General features: G+C 47.7%; 1 protein-coding gene across 2 annotated transcripts in view; it reads left to right on the top strand.

The window, feature by feature from the left end:
* The window catches only part of ADCY3 (adenylate cyclase 3), an 88,848-nt gene that overhangs the window by 27,016 nt on the left and 42,068 nt on the right, over positions 1 to 19,764 (top strand). For both annotated transcript variants that reach the window (XM_047068792.1, XM_047068791.1), the window contains one exon: positions 18,495 to 18,644. In XM_047068792.1, the coding sequence (XP_046924748.1) occupies positions 18,495 to 18,644 (150 nt within the window). The remainder of the gene's footprint in view (positions 1 to 18,494; positions 18,645 to 19,764) is intronic.

Below are 19,764 nucleotides of genomic sequence, written 5' to 3' on the forward strand. Positions count from 1 at the left end.
GGGACAAACAACTAGCCTGGCAGCATGCTGCACAGTGATCTTGGGGCAAGCAAGGCATCTTCTTCTCCCGTCATTCCTGGTGGCGGTGACCCTATGGTTCCCAATTCCTGCATTTCACAAAGCAGAGCAGGAGGGCAGAGGGTGAAGTCATCGGTTCTGGGCCCAGGTCTTGTTTGAGGACTTGAGGAAGATACATCTTCCCGGCTGATCCTTTGAAAGACGTGGGAGGAGAAGTGTGTCCCGTAGAAACAGGTGCACAGAGAGGAGCTGCTCAGTGGACTCCTGGACCAGATACAGAGGCTCTGTGGTGGAGCTGCTCTCCACGGGGCATTTATTGAGGGCCTTCTCCATGTGAGGAGGGCATTTCCAGGAAGCTGAGTCTCTGTCTCAAAGGGTCCCCAAGTCTGCTGGTGGGCCGGGTATTCCAAGTGAGTAGAAGAATAGGAACTTTCAAATAGTGCTCATTGTCTTTATTTTCTTCTCACAAAGAGATTCACAACAGAGAGGTTATAAAGCAAAAAGGAAAACAGAAGTTGTCCTAAATCCACAGCAACCACTCCCCACACACAAGACTTTGAATTTTTACCTTTTAGACGATTGGAAGCTATTGATGTGTTTCGAGCAGGAGGTAGGGCTTGCAAAAAGACAGTTTTGGAAGATTAATGTGATACCAGGGGATGGGTCGGCAGGATCAGAGAGGGCCCAGGGAGAAGTCTGTGTCTAGTCCTATGGAAGGTAAGGCTTTGGCCAGGAAGTGGCCAGAGGAGTGACAAGGAAGGAGACCAGATGGGACGAATGACCCACTAGAGGCACAAAAATGACCACCAGTGCTCGTTCAGGCGTTCAGCAAAGGTTTACTGGGTGTGCACAACGTTCAGTGCTGGATTCTAGTTATCTGGAGTGCACGGTCGGTGAGCTGTGGTCCCATCCCTAAGCTGGCAGAAATGGACCTTCAGATGAGTCCGGGTGGGGAAGACCATGGCAGGCTTGGGTATTCCCACTCACTCGAAGTGTTGTGTCGCACCTCTGGCTGCACCTGAGTGTCACCTGGGGGCTTTTAAACAATGTCAATATCTGGGCCTCTGGTTCCATTGTTTTGGGGTGCTGCCTGGGTATAGCTCTCAGGTGATTCTAAGGTGAAGCCTGGGGTGGGAACCCCTGGTAAGGATGAGGAGAGTACCCCCAGGTGGTGCTAATCCAAGACAGTTGAGGTAGAAGAACAGAAATTTAGGAGATGTGATAGTTTGCCAGGCCTTTGAATTTAAAGTTTGGAATTTGAATATGCCATGTGATTAAGACCTCCTTGAGAGAGCTGGCCCACGGCCTGGCAGCGTCCTCACAGGCCAGTCTTTCTCTTAATATGTGCTAGCTCTTTTGGGAGACTGGAGAAGGGCAATCAGAAAAAGGGACCATAAGAAGGAAATCTGGAAAATGACTTAAAATCCTAATTGAGGACTAGGAGACTAGACTCGAGGCAGGACCAATGAAACCACATTAATAGATGGAAAACATCTCTGTGGGTGTGGCTTTGACTATAACGAAGAGATGCTGGTCAGACAGGGAGGAGGTGTGGCCACTTGGGGTGAGGGGTGAATATTAGAAAAGGAAAGCAAATCAATGGATAGAAGAGAAGCAGGTGACAGGCACAGGGAGATGACATGAAGCAGTCCTGTGTGTCTAGAGTTTGGTTTCCAGAGCCAGGGAAGTGAGAGGATCTTGGCTTTGCTTTAATGCTTATTACACCACCTAGAACAGTAACTCGTAGAAGAGAGTGTGAACTGCAGATCCATGGGCCTCAGTAGGCAGGTGGGACCCAGGAATCTCCCTTCTTCACCTGTTCCCCTGGGGATCCCAGCGCACTTGGCTTAGAAGCACTGACCTAGAGAAATAGCAACTAAGGAGTAAGTCCCGAAGGGTTGAGTTGAAACCAGGGACTAAAAATACCATTCCAGATGTCCCTGGACAGGCTCTGAGGGGCTGTAGGGAAGTCAGACCACCGGGTAATGCCTAAGAAGCACAGTGGGAGAGAAGAAACGGGAGGGAGTCCCCAAAGAGGAGGAGCACTGGCTGGTTTCTGCAGCTTGAGAGTCTGCCAAAAGTTTCACTCTCAAGACTGGAGTCATTCTGAATTGAGAAGTAGGGAACTCTGGAATCCTAAGAGCTTGCTCTGCTCTGTGGGTACGTACAGAGGGGCTTTGATGTTTTTGTGTGATTGGTGATCTCCCTCCACATTTCCTCATGCTAGGTTTATGTGATGATTATATTTCTGGAACTCTAAGAATCTTCTGTCTTCAGATTATGTGCTCCTCTTCCTCTGGGCTGGTACATTTGCTCTTGAGTAAAGTCAGGATCTGTATGTTAAATGCAACTGGTATTGCTCAGAGGTTAACAGGACCTGAGCAGGCAGCATAGGACTGTGTTGTCATTCTGATTACTCCCGTAAGTGTTTTGCTAATTTTTCTTTTTCTTTTTCAACTTTTTTTTTAATGTTTATTTATTTTTAAGAGACGGCGTGAGTCTGGGAGGGGCAGAGAGAGAGGTAGACACAGAATCTGAAGCAGGCTCCAGGCTCTGAGCTGCCAGCGCAGAGCCTGATGTGGGGCTTGAACTCACAGACCACGAGATCATGACCTGAGCCAAATTCAGACGCTCAACCGACTGAGCCACCCAGGTGCCCCTTTTCTTTTCTTTTCTTTTCTTTTCTTTTCTTTTCTTTTCTTTTCTTTTCTTTTCTTTTCTTTTCTCTAATTAATTTTTTAATGTTTATTTTTGAGAGCATGAGTGGGGGGTGGGGCAGAGAGAGAGGGAGACACAAAATCCAAAGCAGGCTCTAGACTTAGCTGTCAGCACAGAACCCAACATGGGGCTCAAACCTACGAACCAGGAGATCACGACCTGAGCCAAAGACCGATGCCCGACTGACTGAGCCACCCAGACACTGCTTCTTCTTTTTTTCTTTTTTTTTTACTTTGGTAATCAGAGATTGGCTTAAATTTCCTTTACCATCCAGAATCCATATACTAAAATGTCTGTACAAGCTTGGTGTTGTGAGTGTGTGTGTAGGACCACAACTGAGTGGGCCAGCTCAAGTTTTACTCCCTCTTGGGGGTCTTTGCTGACCTAGCCTTTTCTCCATCAGGATCAATCTGTGCTTCCTCTTTTTCCAGTAGCTTCTTTATCTCTGCTCTTGAGATCGTTTTTTTACTGTCCAGGACCCAGGATGGAGCCCTGCCACTTACCAAGACGTCAATGGGGTTGAGTTTTTTTATTTTTTTTAAAGGATCTGGAAGCCAAGTATGATTAAACATTTTAAAATAGAGTCCTTTAAGCAAAATTAGAATTATTTGGCCCAGAGAAAAAAGACCAAGGTGACTAAGAGAAGACACAGAATAGTGTGACCACATGTTTTCTGTTCTAAAGTGAAGCCACCAGGGGAGAGGGGGAACTTTTGATTAGTTCTTTGATTCTTAATCATCTGGGCTAACAGGCCCTTTTGAGAATACGATGAGAGCAATGGATTTGCTCCCCTAGAAAAGGGCAAAACACAATTTGCCCCTAATTTTGGGGGTTCACTGAGTCTCCCATCCTACTCCTCAGATTTGAAGTGAATAATCCCTGGGTCATTATAAAATATTAAATGTTGGGTGTTCATTCCTGCATCTCCTCCCACAGGGAGACAGACCGGATGGCCTTCTATGGACTTAATCGTCTCTCCCTCAGTGATGTGAGCTGGCTTTGCATCATAAGACCATTTATCAAGACATCGTGTCCTTATGTTCAGCGTGTGTTAGTGGTATTTTCCTCTTAGCCCCAAGGCCTATGATTGACATAAAAATCTGCTTGCTCATATCTTTGTCCTCAGAGTTCATTATTGTTCAGTAATTAAAGCTTAGGAAATTTCACATGAATGCTCAGGGATCCAAAAGGAAGACGGCATTGTACTAGCCAAGGTTTCTTGAGCTCGGGTCTGTTGACATTTGGGGCTAGGTCATTATTTACTGTGAGGCCTGCTTTGTGCACTGGAGGGTATTCAGCAGCAGCCATGGTCTCCACTCAGTAGATGCCAGGAGCACTCTCCCGCCTACTCACCACAACCAAAAAAATAAAAAATGTCCCCAGACATATGACCATATAGCCCCCAGCAGGGTCGGATCACCCCCCACACACACACACACACATACACACCACCACCACCACCACTTGAAAACCACTGCTTCTAGCCTTTCTCTAGCTTGATTTTGTCTCTCTTATCAAGGGGAACACCTCTGTGAAGAATGAACTATTCTCTGGCCTGCCTTCTGGAGCTATTCATGCAGCTAGCTGTGCTCTGTGTCAGCCAGTGTATCAGCCCCAGAGGCTGAAAATGTGAGTGAGACACCCTGACCTTTGGGGCTTCCTGTGTTTTAGTTTGGGAGAGAGACACTCAGAAGTATCAGAGGGTATGGTGGGGGTGTCCATGGAAAAGAGGCATGTGTCCCAGGGCCTTTGCAATATATTATCCATCCAGGATGGTCTTGGTTAATAGTTTTCCCATGGCTATGTCTTTTTTGTCATTCATATCTCTGTTTAAATGCCACTACTTCAGGGAGGGGGGGCCAAGATGGCAGAGCAGCATGGAAGTTTTTTGCATCTCTCATCTCTGAAATGCAGCTAGATCAACACCAAACCATCTTGCACACCTAGAAAATTGATCTGAGGATTAACACAGCAATCTGCATAACTTGAACCACAGAACTCGTCAAGTATGTGGCATGAAGAGGTGAACTGGGGGAGAGAGAACCCGCAGAGGGTAGGGAGCTGTTTTTGCTTGTGGAGAGAGGTTGGAGATGGGGGTGGGGGAAGCACAGGAAAAGCACTTCCCCCTGAAAACAGCTGGAGAGAAAGAGAAAGTGGAAATACCCATAAGGGACTTAATAAGAAAGTGAGAAAGGAGAAAGGAGAGGGTTTGGACACCATAAGACTATGAACAGGGGAGCACAGAGTCTGAAACTCCTCAGCTTGATACCTGGCAGAGCTCTGGTGGGAAGGGCAAATCCCCAGGAGCAGAAAGTGGGGTCCTTGGGGTCCTTGGGGTCCTTGGGCCATATGGGGAGAGGCAGTTCCCTAGCTGAGAGGACATTTGGTAGAGGCTGTACAGCCTCCCCACAGGCAGAGGTCCCAGTGGACCCCAGAGAACAGCCACATTTGCTGGCGTTGGAACAAGGATGTTAAGGGGCGGTGAAGCCTGGCGCCAGATGTGTGTTGTGATTTACCGTAATCCCTGAAACACTGCTGCTACACGACCATGCGAACTTTTTCTGGGGTGGGCTGGAACCCGGTCTCAGTCTCTGGGCATCTGCAGCAGTGCAGTTGCATGAACGTTCCTGGGAGCAGGCTGGCACCTAGCCATTGCTCGGGGAGACCTTCCCCCAGAGGGTCTGAGCAGGTCAAAGCCACAGGGCCCTCAGAAGTGAGGGGTTTGGAAACACAGCCCCATCTGAGATGAAACTTGGGATGGAGGTGCTGCCTGGCAGCCTGACGGCATGGTCATGGACAGTGTAGAAGCCGGGAGTGGACTGAAGCCAGAGACAAAAGAGGGGTGCTTGATTGCCAGTCAGAGCAAAGAGTTCTGATATTAGAGATTGGGTAGCTGGGTTACACCAGTTTCGCCTCTCCTGTGCATGCACATACATGCATATATGTGCCACAATGATCCACCCCAGTAAACTAAGCAGCTCCATCTAGTGGAGAACGGAGCTGTTGCACAAAGCCCCCCGTCCAACTGTGCCAAGCATGCTGTAGAGGAACATCATAAATCTCTCCACCTGCTTAGTTTACAGACTATAAAGTGCTTCATAGTTTGAATTCTAGGGGAAACTGGATGTAATTTCAATCATATTTCATTCTGTTTGTTGGTCCATCTGTTCACTTTTTTTCTTATTCTTGAATACAGAAAGAGAAAAAACTTATTTTTATTTTCCGTTCTTATAAAAAAGATTTTTTCTACAATATTTATTTTTTGTAAGTTTTTATTCTATTTTACTTTCATGATTTCATCTTATTCTATTTTATTGTATTCATTTAAAAAATTTTTCAAACACCTTCCTTGTTTTTTCCTTATGTTTCCTTTCTTTTCTTTCCCTTTTTCCTTTATTCTATCAAGCTGTTTCGACAGTCAGACCAAAACACACCTAGGATCTAGCATCCTTTGATGACAGCCTTTTTGTGTTGTTTTTAATTTTTTAATTTTAATTTAATTTAACTTTATTTTATTCTTTTTCTTCCTTCAAAATGATGAAACAAAGGAATTCACCCCAAAAGAAAGAATAGGAAGAAATGACAGCCAGGGAATTAATGCAGGTACAAGCAAGATGTCTGAACCAGATTTTAGAATCATGATAATAAGAATGCTAGCTGGGGTTGAAAAAAGCATAGAATCCCTTTCTGCGGAGATAAAAGAAAGTAAAATTTAGTCAGGATGAAATGAAAAATGCTATAACTGAGATGCAATCTTGAATAGATGCCATGGTGGCAAGGATGGAGGAAGCAGAGCAGCGAATCAGTGATATAGAGGACAAACTTATGGAGAATAATGAAGCAGGAGAAAAAGAGGGAAGCTAAGGCGAAAGAGTATAAGAATTAGAGGACACAGTGACTCATTAAAAAGGAATAAAATCTGAATAAGATGAAGAGGGAGAAAAAGGGGTAGAAGGTTTATGTGAGCAAATCATAGTGGAAAACTTTCCTAACCTGGGGAAAGACATAGACATCAAAATCCAGGAAACACAGAGAACTCCCATTAGATTTAACAAAGACTGACCATCAACAAGGCCTTTCGTAGTCAAATTCACAAAATACACAGACAAGGAAAGAATCATGAAAGCAGCAAGGGAAAAAAAGTCTTTAGCCTACAAAGGAAGACAGATCAGGTTCATAGCAGACCTATCCACAGAAACTTGGTAGGCCAGAAAGGAGTGGCAGGATATATTCAGTGTGCTGAATTGGAAAAATATGCACCCAAGAATTCTTTATCCAGCAAGGTTGTCATTCAAACCGGAAGGAGAGAGAGAATTTCCCAAACAAAAACTAAAGGAGTGCATGACCACTAAACCAGCCCTGCAAGAAATTTTAAGGGGGCTCCTGAGGGTAGAAAAGACAAAACAAAAAAGACCAAAAGCAACAAAGACTAGAAAGGACCAGAGAACACCACCAGAAACTCCAACTCTACAGGCAACACAATGGCAATAAATTCATATCTTTCAGTATTCACTCTCAATGTCAATGGACTACATGCTCCAGTCAAAAGACATATAAAAAGAATGGATAAGAAAACAAGACTCATCTTTATGCTGTTTACAAGTGACCCATTTTAGACCTAAAGTCACCTTCAGATTGAAAGTAAGGGAATGGAGAACATCTGTCATACTAATGATCACCAAAAGAAAGCCAGAGTAGCCATACTTATAGCAGACAATATAGGTTTTAAAATAAAGACTGTAACGAGATGAAGAAGGGCATTATATCATAATTAAGGGGTTTATCCACCCAGATGACCTAACAATTGTAAACATTTATGCCCCCAGTGTGGAAGAACCCAAATATATAGATCAATTAGTCACAAACATACAGAAACTCACTGATAATAATACCATAATAGTAGGGGACTTCAACACCCCACTTACAGCAATGGACAGATCATCTGAACAGAAAGTCAGCAAGGAAACAATGACTTTGAATGGCACACTGGACTGGATGGACTTAACAGATATATTCAGAACATTTCATCCTAAAGCAGCAGAATACACATTCCTCTTGAGTGCACATGGAACATTCTCCAGAGTAGATCACATACTGGGACACACATTAGCCCTCAACAAGTATGAAAAGATCGACATCATACTGTGCATATTTTCAAACCACAACGCTATGAAACTCGAAATTAACCACAAGAAAAAATTGGGAAAGATAGATACTTGAAGACTAAAGAACGTCCTACTAAAGAATTAATGGGCTAACCAAGAAGTTAAATAGGAAATTAAAAAGTACATGGAAGCCAATGAAGATGATAATGCCAAAACCTCTGGGATGCAACAAAGGTGGTCATGAGAGGGAAGTATATCTTCCTAAAGAAGGAAGAAAGGTCTCAGATACACCCTACACCTAAAGAGCTGGGAAAATAACAGCAAATAAAACCCCAAACCAGCAGAAGATGGGAAATAATAAAGATTAAAGCAGAAATCAATGCTATTGAAATAAATAAAGCAGTAGAACAGATCAATGAAACCAGGAGCTGGTTCTTTGAAAGAACTAACAAAATTGATAAACTCCTAGCCCGTTTGATCAAAAAGAAAAAAAGGACCCAAATAAATAAAATCAAGAATGAAAGAGGAGAGATCACAACCAACACTGAAGAAATACAAACAATAATAGAATATGATGAGCAACTATACACCAATAAATTGGGCAATCTGGAAGAAATGGACAAATTCCTAGAAATATATAAACTACCAAAACTGAAATGAGAGGAAATAGAAAATTTGAACAGACCCATAACCAATAAAGAAATCGAATCAGTAATCAGAAATCTCCCAAAAAACAAGAGTCCAGGGCTGGATGGCTTTCCAGGGGAATTCTACCAAATATTTAAAGAAGTGTTAACGCCTATTCTTTTGAAGCTGTTCCAAAAAATGGAAATGGAAGAAAACCTTCCAAACTCATTCTATGAAGCCAGCATTACCTTGATTCCAAAACCAAAGACCCCACTAAGAAGGAGAAGTACAGACCAATTTCCCTGATGAGCATGGATGCAAAAATTCTCAACAAGATACTAGCCAACCATATCCAACAATACATTAAAAGAATTATTCACCACGACCAAGTGGGATTTATACCTAGGATGCAGGGCTGGTTCAATATCTGCAAAACAATCAGTGTGATACATCAATAAAAGAAAGGACAAGAACCACATGATCCTCTCAATAGATGCAGAGAAAGCTTTTGACAAAATACAGCATCCTTTCTTGATAAAAACCCTCAAGAAAGGGATAAAATGATCATACCTCAATCATAAAAGTCATATAGGAAAGAGCCACTGCTAATATCATCCTCAATGGGGAAAAACTGAGAGCTTTCCCCCTAAGGTTAGGAACATGACAGGGATGTCTACGCTTGCCATTGTTATTTAACATAGTGCTGGAAGTCCTAGCCTCAGCAATCAGACAACACAAAGGAATAAAAGGCATCCAAATTGGCAAGGAGGAAGTCAAACTTTCAGTCTTCACAGACGACATGATACTCTATATGGAAAACCCAAAAGATTCCACCAAAAAACTACTAGAACTGATCCATGAATTCAGCAAAGTCACAGGGTATAAAGTCTATGCGCACAAATCAGTTCCATTTCTATACACCAGTAGTGAAGCAACAGAGAGATCAAGGAATCAATCCTATTTACAATTGCACCAAAACCCATAAAATACCTAGGAATAAACCTAACCAAAGAAGTGAAAAATCTACACACTGAAAACTATAGTAAGCTTATGAAAGAAATTGAAGAAGACACAAAAAAAAATGGAAAAATATTCCATGCTCATGGATTGGAAGAAAAATATTGTTAAAATGTTGATACTACCCAAAGCAATCTAGATATTCAATGAAATCCCTATCAAAATAACACCAGCATTCTTCACAGAACTAGACCAAACAATCCTAAAATTTGTATGGGACCAGAAAAGACCCCGAATAGCCAAAGCAATCCTGAAAAAGAAAACCAAGGCTGGAGGCATCACAATCCTGGACCTTAAGATGTGTTACAAAGCTGTAATCATCAAGACAGTATGGTACTGGCACAAAAACAGACACTCAGATCAATGGAACAGAATAGAGAACCCAGAAATGGACCCACAGACGTATGGCCAACTAATCTTTGACAAAGCAGGAAAGAACATCCAATGGAATACAGACAGTCTCTTCAGCAAATGGTGTTCGGAAAACTGGACAGTGATATGCAGAAAAATGAACCTGGATCACTTTATTATACCATACACAAAAATAAGCTCAAAATGCATGAAAGATCTAAATGTGACACAGGAAGCCATCAAAATCCTAGAGGAGAAAGCAGGCAAAAAACCTCTTTGATCTTGACCACAGCAACTTCTTACTCAACACATCTCCAGAGGCAAGGGAAACAAAAGCAAAAATGAACTATTGGGACCTCATCAAAATAAAAAGCTTCTGCACAGCAAAGGAAAAAAATCAGCAAAACTAAAAGGCAACCAATGGAATGGGAGGAGATATTTGCAAATGACATATCAGATAAAGTGTTAATATCCAAAATCCATAAAGAACTTATCAAACTCAACACCCAAAAAACAAATAATCCAGTGAAAAAATGGGTAAAAGACATGAATAGACACTTTTCCAAAGAAGACATCTGATGGCTCAGAGCCTGGAGCCTGCTTCCGATTCTGTGTCTCCCTCTCTCTCTGCCCCTCCCCCGTTCATGCTCTGTCTCTCTCTGTCCCAAAAAAAATAAATAAACGTTGAAGAAGACATCTAGATGGCTAACCGACATGAAAAAATGCTCAACGTCACTCATCATTAGGGAAAATCAAATCAAAACCACAGTGAGATACCACCTCACACCAGTCAGAATGTCTAAAATTAACAACTCAGGAAACAACAGATGTTGGCAAGGATGTGGAGAAAGAGGGTCTCTTTTGCACTGCTGGTGGGAATGCAAACTTGTGCAATACTCTGGAAAACAGTATGGAGGTTCCTCAAAAAGTTAAAAATAGAACTACCCTACGACCCAGCAATTGCACCACCAGGTATTTATCCAAGGGATGCAGGTATGCTGTTTCAAAGGGGCATGTGCACCCCAATGTTTATAGCAGCGATATCAACAGTAGGCAAAGTGTGGAAAAGAGTCCAAATGTCCACTGACATATGAATGGATGAAGATGTGGTGTGTGTGTGTGTGTGTGTGTATAATGGAGTATTACTCGGCAATCAAAAAGAATGAAATCTTGCCATTTGCAACAATGTGGATGGAACTAGAGGGTATTATGCTAAGCAAAATTAGAGAAAGACAAATATCATATGACTTCCCTCATATGTGGAATTTAAGATAAAAAACAGATGAACATAAGGGAAGGGAAGCAAAACATATATAAAAACAGGGAGGGGGACAAAACAGAAGAGACTCTTAAACACAGAGAACACACTGAGGGTTGCCGGAGGGGCTGTGGGTGGGAAGATGCGCTAAATGGGGAAGGGGCATTAAGGAGGACACTTGTTGGGATGAGAACTGGGTGTTATACGTAGGGGATGAATCACTGGAATCTACTCCTGAAATCATTATTGCACTATATGCTAACTAACTTGGGTGTAAATTAAAGACAGATGCCACCACTTCGGGAACACCTGTCCTAACCAACCTGCATTAACCGGCTCTTGTCACTTAATGCAGTGTAACAACCCGAAAGTCAGTGGCTCGCAAGCACACGTTTCTCACTCGTACATCCATGGCTAGGCTGGGGCCTGACCTGGGCTGGGTTCAGCTGGGTTTTGCTCCAGGCTGGAGCTTGAGTTTTGCTTGGCTCCACAGGTCCCTCATGCACTGTACCAGTGAGGTTCTTGGTGCATATTGTTCTCATGGCAACGGTGGAAGCCCAGAAGGAAGTGCAGGCGAATTACAAACATTTGCTCGTGTCCTATGTGCTGACATCCATTTGACCAGAGCAGATCCCGTGGTCAGAGTCAGCGGGAGGGAACCTTCTCCGTGAGGCTATGACAAGTGTGTGGCTCTGTGATACTTGTACGGGGGAGTGACGAATTGGGGCCAACAATCTCCTTCACCTTCTAGTCTAAAGCAGCTACCTGTTACTTTATCATTTTTATTCTCTGCTGGGCTCTGATACTTTTATTATCAAATCATGCTCCTTTTTTATCTACTGTTAGCAAAACATCAGCTCCTGACAGCAGGAACTTTTTCTGCCATATTCATTGCTACCTGCCAAATACCTACCTGCCACAGGGTGGACATTCACTAAGTCTTTGAACGAATGAATGAATGAATGAATGATTCTGTTTGGGGATTGGCGGGTGGTGTTGGAGCTGGGTCTTGAAGTAGTAACAATAACTAACATTTTCTGGGAAAGACTAAAGCCATTTATGTATTGGGTTTTCGACCCGGGTTCAGTCTGAGGATCATCACCACGTGTGGCCCTCCGCAGGCAAAGGAGGAGAGGCAGGATGTTCGGGTTAGAACCGTAGAGCCCTGAAATAGCACATCTTATTAGAGGGCTGGTGATAGGTCCGGTGTGGCTGGGGTGAGGGGAGCTTGGTGGGTGGCGGCCAGGCAGAAGAAACAAGTGACGCCGGACCCCACTTGTCAGGACTGCCATGTTCCATACCTGTAGGGGAGCCATCACATCAGAGTCTGCAGGGTGATGCCCCGGGGATTGTGCAGTGCACAACCTGAGAAGCTGTCCTGGCAACCTGGCAGATCATGAGGGGCCTCGTGTAACATGTCACATTGGCTAGATGCCTATTCTGGAAGTCGTCTTTGTTTTGGAAGAAGGTGGACATTGCATATGTTTTAGCAGAGACTCGCCCAAGCTGTGAAACAAATTGGAAGCTTCTAGAGGTCCTTTTGTTTTGAGGCACGTGGTAGAAACCAGACAAGCTTGGAAGGACCCCTCAGCGGTACCCCAAGGCTCAAACCTTGAATTGTGCTGGGTAGGGTTGTATTTCTTGGAGACCCCAGATGTCTCCTGGCACAGCAATGCTGGAGTTTGCTGTGGGCCAGCTCGAGAGCATCTACCCCCTCCGCTGTCTGCAGACCTCCCCACCTGTGTAGATGCCGTAGGTCCTTCCTGGGTTCTGTGCTCCCCACGGGCCCCCAGTGCCTGGGACTTCAGCCTCCACTGAGCCTCGTCACAACTCGGCTGAGTAACGTAGGGAAAGCCCTGGCATCGTGCTTGGCTGGCGTCTTGCTAGCTGGGCATGAGAGCCGCGGTGGACCCACCCCGAGGCCAGGCTGGCTTCTGATATGCAGTCCCCTGGGTCAGAGCAGATGTTTAATTAATGTCTTAAAACTCAAACTCTGCTTGTAGCGGGGAAAAAAGAGTAAGGAGATCTGAGCTCCAGTGTCAGCACTGCCAGGAGACCACAGGCTCATAGGCTCACAGCCTCATTTCTGGGGGCTTCAAGTGTCTTCCGTAAGATGAGAATAAGAACTTTGCTTGTTGTGGCCAGTAGGATTGTGAATATGGAGGTGTGATGAAACTCCATTAGTCTTATTGTTAGGCACGAATTTCCCTTCTCCCCTCCAGAGGAATAGAAAGTCACTAAGAACATATTTTGTGCCAAGCCCTGTCCCGGGCGTGTCGCATATAACCTCTCTTTTGATCTTACTGGCCCAGCCTTCGGGGTTCCTGCGAGGATGAAGAAGTCACATCTCAGAAAGGGAAAGTGACTTGCTCCAGGCCACACAGCCTGCTGGTGGTAGGCGAGGTCTGCGTGACTGCACGGCCCAGCCTCTTTCTGCCACTCGTTCATCCAGTAGGCATTGGCGGCTTCCCGTGTGCCAGACCCGGTCCTAGGCACTGGGGAATCCGCAGGGAAACAGAACCAAAGCCCCGTCCCCTTGGAGCTTGCTTTCTAGTGAAGTAAACAGAGTAAACGGACAAATAAAAGGACGAATAAAAAATGCAGATACTTCTCTGCAGGGTCTTAAACAGGAAAACAGAGAGAGCGTGTGGGGGGGGGGGTGGGGGGAGGTCAGGGCAGGCCTCTGTGAGGAGGGGACATGTCAGCAGGGACCTGACTGATGAGGAAGGTCCCCTCCAGTCTGCAGGGAGCACGGCTCCAGAGTGGGGCCCACAGGCACTGGGTGGCGGCCACCCCAGGCTCCGGCCTGTCTTCCTTGGGCTGGGGAGGTTGGTTGCCTGCAGAGATAACTTCTGCCCTGTTCCTTCCTGCTTTACGGCTCCGTGGAATTTTTTTTTTTTTTTCCCAAAACATCTAAGTTAGTTTTAATGAACAGAGGCTCCAGTATGGTCTTCCCCTGACAGCAGAGCATCATGAGGTCTCCAAGGGCAGCTCACAAGGATGTTGGCTCCCAGAGCAGCCTTCTCTCCCTGGGTTTCTTCTCCCCAGTTCTGGAGTATTCTGGAATCTCCAGGCTGGAATGAGCCTATGGGGAGGGGTCAGCCTGGGCAGTTGAGGCACCAGCCTGCCTCCAGGGGGATGACTTCTCTTTTAAAGCCCTGCTTAGAGCAGCCCCATGTCCCTGTGGACTGGCAGAAATGTGCAGGATATTGTGATTCATCAGATTCCAAGAGGAAGGACTTCGTAAAGGAATTTTCTCACGGCTGCATTTCTGAGCTGGGGTATTACAAACATTTCATCCGGCTGTCCTGGGTTAGATGAAGCTGTTGAGTCTGAATGTTTACCCACTTGGGAGATTCGTTCATTCTCCTCGTTAGTTTAAAAATCTTGTGTTTAAGAAAAAATAACAGTTCTTTTGCAATGAGATTGCTGCCCAGTCTCTTTCACTGGGGAAAGGGGTTCCCTGGGGTAAGAAGAGGTGACCTCCGTGGCACCCCAGAGCAGAGCTTCTCAGGCTTGTGCGGGGGAATCCCCCCCGAGACGGAAACGTATGTTGAGTCCAGTGTGACAAGCTGCCCCCACCCCCTCCTGGGCCACCCCGAAGAGCCAGAAGGCCGCATCAGGGCTCCTGCTTGGCCTTCGGAACTGCCTGAGCTGGGAACCTCCCTGTCTGTTCACAGGGTCAGGTGTCATGTTTGCAAACCCCTGGTGCTGAGCTCCCTCAGACAATCATTGACGATGAGAGGAGAAGCCTTCCTGCCACGCTTGGTCGCTGAGTGTGGTATCCGAGGCAGTCTTTGTTTCTGAGACCCCATCTCTGTAGAGCCCGCGTCTTCCTGAAGCCGTGCGTCACCTCCCCGATCGGATGTGATCCCCACCCACCCGACCTCTGTCTGCATCTTTGCGCAGCCTCATCTCCTGGATATTTCCGGGACCATCCCCACTACTGTCCTGGCCTGTACCCCGCCCAGCAAAGTGACCGAGCCTCATTCCTCTGTTCTTGGGCTGAGGTGGCGTGGGAGAGGGTTGGGGTGCAGCAGCTGGGATATTAGAGGGCTGCGTCCCGGGGAGACCATGAGGCTGGGAGGTCAGGTTTGTGATGGCTTCTGGCCTGCTCATCTGCTCCCCAGAAGGGGAAGGGCAAGTAGGGGGACCATACTGGACCCCTCTGAAGGGGTCGGGGTGAGGGGCAAGTTGTGACGTGGTTGCACTACCTCAGGTGGCTCTGGGGAGCACGGGATCCACAGCAACCCTGAGGACCCTTTCGTTGAGGTAAGTTTAGAGAATTGGGGGAGCTCTGAGAAGCACAGCCTGGGGCTCCTGGGAGAATCCTCTAGGAAGGAATAAGCTCACTGCGATGCAGGGAGAGAATTCCCTGGCACGGGGGGGACCTGCGGGACCCACAGGACTCTCCGGCGTGTGGCCTGGACATGGCCATTTGCCTCCACATCCCCTCAGATGAGCTGAGAGTGCAGGTCGAGAAGGGGTGGGCAGGGGACAGGAAGCAGTATGACCCTCTGGCCACCCTGGGAACCGACCCGCCTTGCCTTCCCTCCAGACTTTCCGAGCAGGTCATTTCCAGGCCCACCTTTGCCCTCAGAAGTGAGGTCTGATGAGGGCCAGCCGGGGTCAGGACTGCAGGGACTTCCGAGATGAGGTAGGCGGCCCCTCAGCTCATAGGTGGTGAAGTGGGGGCTCAAGGAAGTTTCTTGACGTAGCAGGTTCCCCATCCAGCGAGGGGCAGGGCAACAGTCCAGGGCTCCTCCTAAGTTTGTTTTCTGCACCTGCCAAGTGGAATGCAAACGTGGGTCTTATTTTAAAATAGGCTGAAGGGAGTGCTGTCCTGTAGAGATGGTTTCCATTGTGAACCAAACCTGAATCCTGTTATACTCTTTGTTTGTTTTGAGAGGGAGAGAGGGAGCAGGGGAGGGACAGAGAGAATCCAAAGCAGGCTCCACACTGTCAGCACAGAGTCCAACGCAGGGCTCAAACTCCCGAACCAAGAGATCGTGACCTAAGCCAAAATCGAGAGTCAGACGCTTAACCGACTGAGCCACCCAGGCACCCCTGTTATACTCTTTGGATAATAACCTTTGGTGGGAGTTGGTTTAAAGCTTTCCTGTTATAGTTGCTCTCTGTCTACAGAGCAGGTGGTTTACTTAAGGAGGGACCCCGATGGGGAGTAAAACAGTTATTACACCGGCTCAGTGCTTACACTTTATGGAGTCTGCTCTATCCACCCCGTGAGGTGGACAGCAGGACCTGTTGGGGGGCAAGAGACCACTAGGCGTGGAGCTCTGTCCATGGCTCAGTGTGACAGCCCAGGTGGTGGCCAGGGCCAGAGATGGGTCTGGAGCCTCTGGTTCAGAGTTGTTGACACCGGTAGGTGTGGGGCCCAGACTTGTGGCTCGTCTGCGTGCAGCTACTCCCTTGACCTCTAGGACCTAGAGACCCTCGGCCCTGGTGACTGCTGTATCTGGGCCCTGTGTGGGTTTTGGCAAAGTGCCCCCACTCAGTGAGATGCCTGAGGTACAGCCTGACCTTGTTGACTAGCTTCCTGTGCCATGAATTTGGGACTGGGCAGATTCTAAGGCTATACAGCCCCCAGAGGAAGGTGACCTTTGGGCTGGTAGACATTCTTGGACCTCAGGCCAGACCGGCTTGGAGACGCAGCGCAGCGTGATCTTTGTGATTTGCTTTGACTCACTTAATGTAAATTGGCAGCTCTTTGGGTTTTTAATAAGTGTCCTGAGGCCATATTGATAGTGCTCAGGTGGGAATGGCCTATCGTGTCCAAGCAAAAGTTCAAGAGATATCCCTTAGGATTTTTGAAATTGCCCACTTGCCCCATGAATGGTATAGTGATGGGGCTGCCCAGCCCCAAGAACACAATGAGTTGTTAGTTGCTGGAACCAGCAGTTTAAGGAGCTTGTGAGGTCTGCGTCTGGTGACTTTATGACCAGTCTCAAGACACATCGCATGTACTAACTCATTATTCAGTGGGCCTGTGATGAGTGCCCAGGCCTGCAGGAACTTTCTGCCGGGGGTGGTGGGTCCTCAGGGTTAGCACTGATCAGCCCTGATAAAACACAAAAACAGAGGGGAATATGGCATAACCAAGAGTATCCAGAAAATTAATGTCAGAATTAACCTCTCATCGTCTATTAAGCCATCTTCTTTAAAAATCTAAAATGGACTTCCCTGCATTTTTCACCTACCCAGAATCCATTATCCTTCACATTATCTCCCCCTGAGGCCAGAAATGAAGAACTTCTGCCTCCCTACCCGCATCTCAGCTAGACTTCTGCCTGAGAAACCACGCCCTTCAGAGGAGGGGTCTGCCTTCCTCAGGCGGGACCTCAGGGAACCCAGGTGGGGAGGGTGTGAGCCTCAGGGCATGGGCAGGGCCAGACCTTGTTGGAGCTGGCTCCTGGCAGGTGGCTTTGGAGAAGCAGGAGGAGCTAGAACCTGGTGCAGCCCCAGATGGGGCCCAGCCAGGGTCAGAGACTGGGGCCCAGGAAATGAGCACCAGGAAATGAGATGTGGTTTGAACGTTCAGGTCCATATCCAAGGTTACCTGCAGCAGGAGGCGGTTGAGTCTGCAATCCCGGCAGCCTGTGGAAACGGGCTGGGGACCACAGACACCTAGGGGAGCCTGGAGGGTGCCAAGGGTGGAGGAACAGACTCAGTGACCAAGGAGGCCTTTGTACCGATGTACTGAGCTTGCAGGACAGACATCCGTCGCACAGCTGCCCTGTCCCCTTCCCGTAACTTCCTCATGGGACCTCGGTACTGGTACCGGCCACCCCTCATCAGCTGGCAGGTGGGGTTGGCTGGGAGGATGCCCGTGAATGCCAGACACCTGTATACCTGCAGCGTCACGTGGAAGGTAGCGTGAGGGCTGGGAGTTGGCCCAACACGCTTCACATCTGTGACCTTCAGTGCAACCTGCAGCTTTTAGGATTATACACCCCCAGCTAGTAGATCGGGGTTTTGTACACTCTCCTCCCAGCTAATCAGCACAGCACCTAAGGGCGCCTAATAAGTGAGTCCTCAGTAAGCGGTGGTTGAACAAATGAGAGAATGAATGAATTGGGGAGCAGAGGGACCGTCAGGCCACACAGGTGCACGGGATCAGCCAATTTAGCTGCACTGTGAGCAGGAGAGGCAAACAGCCCCATAACCAGCCTTCCAGGCCGGGGCCTCACCCGCCTATGGTAAGCGGGGCAGGGTCTGTTCCAGGGCCCTAAACGTCCCATCAGGGTCAGAGGCTCGCCGGGGCCCTCCCTGGACACTGGACAACTAGGGGTTTGATTTTCGTTACCACCCACCCCCCCTTCTCCATCCTCTCTCCTGAGCATGTGCCTTCACCATTGTCCTTTTCTCTCCTCGGGGCACAGATCCTGGCCAACGTCTGCCTCTACCTGTGCGCCATCATGGTGGGCGTCATGTCCTACTACATGGCGGACCGCAAGCACCGCAAGGCCTTCCTGGAGGCCCGCCAGTCGCTGGAGGTGAAAATGAACCTCGAGGAGCAGAGCCAGCAGCAGGTGAGGTCCTCGCGGGGTGGCCATGCGGCCGTGCAGGCCTGGAGCCCGGGGCCAGCGACCGGGGCCAGAGAGGGGCTGATTGGGAGGGGGTGGGCCTGGGACAGTGCAGCCCCCCCTCCCCCCCGCCCCCAGGGCTCCCCGGGGCTCGGGGATCACCTGCCAGGGCCAGGTGTTGGCTGCCTCCTGGGCCTCTGACCGTCACAGGGCTCCTTCTGACTTTGGAGAGCTTGCCTTGCTGGAAGCCCTGTCCTCTCTCCTCCTCTGTGCTTGACCTACTCCTCCCCTCCTCCTGTTTTTTTCCCCCCTATAATTTAAAACTTTTTAAAGAACTACATTGGCTCAAGCAGTCACCAACGACTCCTTGTATTCCTCTCTCAGGTGAAAAAGTTCTCTGGGTTTATTCTAAGTGCTTTTCCCCCCTCTGCCACCCTTTCCGGTTCTACGGCAGATTCGCCATGTGTCCCTGCTGTGCACTCCGAGCCGTGTTCTCTGCAGCGGGGTGGGCCCAGCCCATAGCAGGGGGGCCTTCTGGGTGAGGCCCATCAACCTGCTCGCCTCCACCCAGGGCGCTAAGTTTCCTTCACGCTCTGTGCGTCTCCCACTTCCTTCTCCTTCTGAGTCCTCGATGAAGAAGTAAAACCAGTCCAAACCCTGGGGACCCCACTGTTTACATTCTTCCATTGAGAGAAGTGCCTGCTGCCCCCGCTCTTTGTTTACTGGCTTTACTCCAGCCTGATCCACCACAGAACCACCCAGTTCTCGTGTGATTCAGTCTTTTAAATAGTTTCTGGTCTGGATTCATCTCCGATGCCTTTTGAAGGTCTGCAGAAATTACATCCGCCAACTTCCTGTTATCCATAGGTTTATTTCCTGCTAACAAACAAACTCAATAGTTTGAAAATAGAGGATTCCCTGTTCTGGGAACCATGTCATTTTGTGTTCAGGTGGTGCTCTTGGCTCTGGATTCACTGAAACGGCTGTTTTCCACTCAGGTGGACAGGGCCAGAGTTTCGGGGGCCTCTCTGGAGCCTTTGCCTGGGGGCCTCCTTGGCGGGCCTCCCCTTTTCTAGATGATGCTCTTCAGAGGCACACACTGAGTCATTTGCTGATGAGTCCTCAC

Source organism: Lynx rufus, unplaced genomic scaffold (genome assembly GCF_022079265.1).
Source record: "Lynx rufus isolate CCGP_SWC_20201006 ecotype Redwood Valley unplaced genomic scaffold, mLynRuf1.p SCAF_8, whole genome shotgun sequence".
Classification (NCBI taxonomy): Eukaryota; Metazoa; Chordata; class Mammalia; order Carnivora; family Felidae; genus Lynx; species Lynx rufus.